This window comes from Diceros bicornis, chromosome 26 (assembly GCF_020826845.1).
Source record: "Diceros bicornis minor isolate mBicDic1 chromosome 26, mDicBic1.mat.cur, whole genome shotgun sequence".
Classification (NCBI taxonomy): Eukaryota; Metazoa; Chordata; class Mammalia; order Perissodactyla; family Rhinocerotidae; genus Diceros; species Diceros bicornis.
The window spans coordinates 20050183-20056182 of NC_080765.1; the positions used below are offsets into that span (position 1 = coordinate 20050183).

Here is a 6000-nt window from a genome sequence, read left to right on the forward strand (position 1 = left end):
ATCAAGTTTCACTTACATTCTGTGTGCCTCAGTTTTCTCATCTGGAAAAAGGTGATAAAAGTCCCTCATAGGACTGTTATGAGAATGAAATAATATATGTAAAGCATTTAGAACACTGCCTAGCACATGGTAAGCATTATTTAAGTATTAACGGTTATCTCCATCGCACGGCAAGCCAGATTCACCTCTTTGTGATATCTCTCTATTCCTCTCATACTCTTTGAGCTCATACTTCTGAAATTTCCATACCACGAAACAATATCATAAGAATCTATACTTTATTTATTAAACTCATCTTAGTTAAAACTACTAGAACAAATTTTTTTTACTAGCACTTATTTTTTCTTTTACTAGTAGTTATTAACATTCCACCAAATATGAATGTAAGCACTTAAAAGTATGGTGGTGACAGAAAGAATGCTAGCAAAAAGTAACATAGAGATCAGAATATATAATATGGTAACTTTATATTTAAAAAATGGGGAGAATAATATGGTCATATTTGTGCTTGTATACGCATAAAACAGCTCTGGAAAGTTTCATGGCTGCTTACGGGGAAGGAGAACTGCATGTCTAGCGGAACAGGTACGAAGGAGACTTCACTGTGTATGCTTTAGTATCTTTTGAATTTGAACCATTTTCAAAAAATGCTTGAAAAATGGAGGCAGTGGGGGGGACACTAAGCAAGTACTCTGGAAGCCAGGCTTCTAGTCCCAGTCTGCCACTGCATTACCCTGGGCAAGTCATTTAACCTCCGAGTCTAACTGGACAAAAGTGAGAGGTGGCAAAGACTTCTAGGTTCTATCCTAACTATAAAAATGTATGATCTCAAAGAGGGAGGTAGCAAAAAAAAAAAAAAAAAAAATAGATGGTGCTATTTTTTTTTAAGACAGGAGAGAGATACTAGCCCAAGATTTTGCAAAATAAGGCAGCTTTTTGAGGACTTGGTTTTCAAATACTATTTTTACAGTTTTAAGAACTGTAGATTTGTCAAGTCTATTAATCTTTCAAGATCATCTGTACTATTTTTACACAAAAAACCCTTCGTAGAAGGCACCTAATGTAACTTACAGGAAATACTTATAAAAAGTATTCTGCATGTTGTTTCTCTTGCCACACTTCTGAAATTGTTTGAAATGGACTTTAAGTGTGCCATGGAGTGAGCAATGAAGTACACTAGAACGATTTACATTGAAAATACATAAATGACTACACCTAAAACAAGAAACTTATACTACTTAAAGGTGTTTATTATCAGACACTGCCAAAAAAGTTAACACCTTCAAGCAATGACAACAGCTATAATTGAGGACATATTTTTTTCCAGGTATCATCCATGTATTTATTCGATGTATCATCTTTAATCCTACCATTCATCTGGTAAAGTAGGTTTTAATATCCCCATTTAACATACAAAGCAACTGAGGCCCCATGAAGATAAGTGACTAGTTTGAGGTCACAATCCCACAAGTGGCAGAGCTAGGAGCCCACCCAGAATCTTTGGATCTGAGCTCAGTGCACCAGACAGGGGTTACTTAATGTTGGCTGGCAGGCTGGTGCAGGTCTGCAGCAGCTGTTACTAATTTATATAAAAATAAGGAGAAGAAAGTAAACTTTTTAATAAAGCTAAATGATTCAACTTAAAGGTCTTTTATTCTGAGATTCTGTTCTTTCAAATTATTTGAGTTAAAATGTCCTTTTTTTTAAATGAAATGATGGTGACAGTCGATAGTGGTGTGAGTTATTGTTGCTGTTTTTATTGACTATACCTGGCAAAACAGAAAAATGGGCAACTCTTGCAGCCTCCCAATTTCGGGGGAAATATTTCTTTTGAAATCCAAAAGTCTGGGAACTACTTCCTTCGACAACGATGCCTCCCAAAACACACACACTCACTCCTCAAGATTCTCTCATTAATCTCCATTCTATTAGGACACCTGAAGACTGAGAAATAAGAATAAAGTGAATTTCAGGAGTTCAAAGTCACATGAGTCAACACTGGATTCTGGCAGAGGACTTTCCTCAGGATTCTTTTCACTGGTTAACTTTTCTCACCCTTTATCTTCAGTTGTACTCACTCGAATCTGGATTCAAACTTTCTTCTCCTAAAATAGTTCCATTTTTTAATCCTACTAAACGGCAATCAATACTTATACCAAATAAAAAGAACTAGAGGTCTCCAATAATCTGTTTCTATTTAAAGCCTTTTTCACTTTGACAAAATAAAAACTTTTAATCATGTTTATTTTACCTACTTCCAAAAGAAAAGTGGTCGACAAATCAGACTCAGGCCACTTTAATTTCCAAATTTCTGTATCTCCATTAAATACACACACACACACACACACACACACACACACGTGTGTGTATATATATATATTACATATATTATATATATGGTTTTGAAATTAGTTCATAAACAGGCTGATCAAACTGGATAAATTCCTTGAAAATAATTTTATTGTGTACATGGCAAATAAGCTATTTACTTCTATCAGCATGTCTTATTTCTTACCTATCCTCCTTTAGGGGGCATCAAATTTAAAATATTTTAAGTACACAGCTACACAATTAAACATTAGCTTCAGTCACAACATATTAAATTCACATTTAGAACTATAAAGATCTAGTTATTTTTAGTCTTACATATACTTTTGATATACTACTTGATGTTATTTATGGTGCTTTATTTATTTATTTATTTTTGGTGAAGAAGATTGGCCCTGGGCTAACATCTGTTGCCAATCTTCTTTTTGCTTGAGGAAGATTGTCCCTGAGCTAACATCTGTTATGGTGCTTTATTTAAAAAAAAAAAAAAAAGAACACAAAAACCTGGATCTTGCAGGATATATAACTGCAAATATTTATAGTCTATACTTATTACATGGTTCAAAAACACTCTTTTCCAAAGGAAAGTTAATTTTAAGAACTTAAACATACAGTTTGGATAACATAAAGCACTCTTTCATGCCCAAATGTTAAAAGGTTCAGTTCAATTTATTATAGACTACGATGTTTCCAAAATCCAAAACTGGTAATAATTCTGCCTAAATTCCCTATTAATCTATTATGAAAAGTTATTTTTATTTCTTTTTTTAAATACTTGAAATATACTGCATAGTCTTTTCACTATGCATTTATTCAACTAACTTTGAGTACAAGGTACTTTTAAGTATAAAAGTCCTGTCCAATGGATAGTGAAAATAACATTAAGATGTCTGCATAAAATACTCAGTGGTTCTCAAAAGGTATCTGAGAGTCTATTAAGTCTGTTAACTTGGTTCAAAATACCCAACAACAAATGCGAGTTTTTTTGACATATTTTAACTGTTAACCGATACCTACATTTTAAACGCATTATGTTTAATGTAGCAATAATGACTATTTTCCCACTACAAAGCTACAAGATTTTGGTTTAAGGGCAAGTGAGTTAGGGTACCTGGTCCATGCAAAAGGCTAAGTGGAAAAGACATGCAGCCTCAAGTTTGTAAATAGTAACAAGACAAACTCCAGTGCTGGCTTGTTCATGTAATCACTAACATGTAGGTCAAAATAAACTAGTGAGCTATACATTACTGTCTACCTAGCAATTCACAGATCAACAGAAGAAACTGCTCAAATCTGACTGTTAACAAATTCAAAATATTACGCATAGTACGTCTCTATTGAAGTTGTAACCTACCAATTTTGAAATCATTTCTTTCACTTATGCTACTTTAATGAACTCTCCTCAAAAAAAAGCAGCCACTTTTACGATGTAAATTCCTCTTTTTTTCAAAGTAACTTGCCTAAGAAAATCTAATGCAGAAAATAAACTGTAACAGATAAATGGCCTACATTTTTAAAAACCTAAAATTATCAGTAAAACAAACCAATCTCTCCAGTTTAGCAATGCGTGTATTTTTAATCTTCAGTGGGTATCCCACTATACTAATCAACAACGTTTAAAAGCTACCTAATGCCCAAGATATCATCACTACACATGACATACTCATATTTTACTCAAATTAAGCTTAAATTAGACCCAAGCTCAGGCCATTTCCCCCTCCTAGGCACACTGACATATACGTGAGGGAATCCAGAAAATCAGATATGTTAAGTGCTGGTATCTTCTTCCAGAGTAGGGTCAAATTCGTGTTTGTCCGCAAATGTCACCGTTCCAAGAAGTCTGCAAATTCTCATTAGCGCTGTAGAGTACAAAAAGGCCTGACCACGGAAACACCTGTCCTAGCACCGGGAAGACAGTGGGAAATGCAACCCCGGAGCCCACGCCGGCCGCACAGCCTCGGGCTGCAGCGATTCGGGACAAGGGGTGGACACTGACCTCGCTACTCCCTCTGGCAGGGTCCCACAACCCCGACCCGCCTCCCCAGGCGAGAACTAGGAAATCCGTCAAGCTGGCCGGGACCCACCCTCCGCGAACCCCTCTCGCTCCTTCCCAGCCCGGTCCCAGCCTGCTCAACTGCTCCCGGTCCGCTCCGGCCTCCCGGCTGCACTCTGCCACCTCATCCCTCTTCGCCGGTCTCGCGGCCCCGCCACCCCCGCCCCGGCGGCCTGTACTCGGGCCGCCCCCCGGCCCCGGCCCCGGCCCCGGCCCCTGGCCAGGCTCGCCGCGCCGTCGGTCCCTCCGCGGCCCGGTCCCCGCCGCCCCCCAGGCCCGAGCGCCCGCCGCGCGCTCCCCACCCCCAGCCTCCGCCCTCGCCCCGCTTGGCCGCTCCCGGCCCGCTCCCCCCAGCCGGGCTACCTGGAGGAAAGGGCGGCGGAGCACTTCACCCAGGTCCCCAGGTCGCAGAGGGCCCGGTACTCGGGGTCCCGCTCCTTCTCCCGCTCCACGTGGTAGGCGTAGATGGAGAGCAGGATCCCGGCGGCGCACACTGCATACCGGGCCACCCGCTCCCACCGCGGCACCGACACTCTCAGCAGGACGGGCGCCGCCATCTTCCCCCCTCCGCCGCCGCTGCCGCCTCCTTCGCCGCCGCCGCCTCCCGCCGCCTCCACCTCAGCCGCCGCCGCCCGTCGGGGCCCGACCCAGCCGCCGCCGCCACCGCCGCCGCCTCCGCCGCCGCCACCGCCACCACCGCCGCGCCCCATTGGCTCGACCGCCTCCTCCGGGCCCCGCCCCCACAGGCGCGGGCCCAACCGCCCCGAAAGGAGAGAGCCCGGCAGGGCGGAGAAGGCGCGCGCGGGCGCGGAGGGAGAGGGCGGAGCGCGCAACCGCCAGAGAGGCCGGGCCCGCAGGCGGAGACAGAGGCGGCGCGGTGCGCGCGGAGGGCGGGGCCGCGGGGAGGGGAGGGGCCATAGACGGGGAGGGGCGGGGCTTCGGGAGGGGGCGGGGCGGGGCGGGGCGGGGCGGGGTGGCGCGGGAGGGCCCCAGGGGAGCAATGAATAAATTTCAAAGATACCACAGTGTGTGGTTGGGTAAGCCCTTGGCCCCTCCCCCTGGGGGGTGGTGATCAATTGCCATCCTTTTTTCCTTTTTTGTCATTATCACTTGATATTTTGTGACCCAATCCAAATTAACCCTGGCCAATGCCCAGAGCTCCAGAGCCACGCTTCCATGACCTGGTCTTCCTCACCACCACCTCCAGGCACCTCGCATTCAACAGGTGCAAACGTAACTATGTTTTAAAAATTATTTATGACATGGACAAAGAGAACAGATTAGTGGTTACCAGAGGGGTAGGGGGTTGGGAGTGGGCATAAGGCGTAAAGGGGCACATATATATGGTGACTGACAAATAATAATGTACAACTGAAATTTCACCATGTTATAAACTATTATGACACCAATTTTAAAAAATTATTTATCAATGCCTTGCTTCTCTGGAGGCTGAATTTGAGATGGCTTAAAATAATTCATGTAATATAGGAAAATATAAAAGTGAACTAAAAACTCAGGTCAAAGAAAAAGACAAGTCAGACTAAAAGGGAAGAACAGGTGTAAGAACACAGATAAGCAGGCCATAGGGTCTTGTATAATTACTAAAACTGAGCCATAAA

General features: G+C 43.1%; 1 protein-coding gene across 1 annotated transcript in view; it reads right to left on the reverse strand.

The window, feature by feature from the left end:
- VKORC1L1 (vitamin K epoxide reductase complex subunit 1 like 1) overlaps nucleotides 1-4992 on the reverse strand; it is a 65896-nt gene extending 60904 nt beyond the window's left edge. The window contains exon 1 of the mRNA XM_058569505.1: nucleotides 4745-4992. Coding sequence (XP_058425488.1) covers nucleotides 4745-4938 — 194 coding nt within the window. The 5' untranslated portion in view covers nucleotides 4939-4992. The remainder of the gene's footprint in view (nucleotides 1-4744) is intronic.
- Between the last annotated feature and the right edge of the window lie 1008 nt (nucleotides 4993-6000).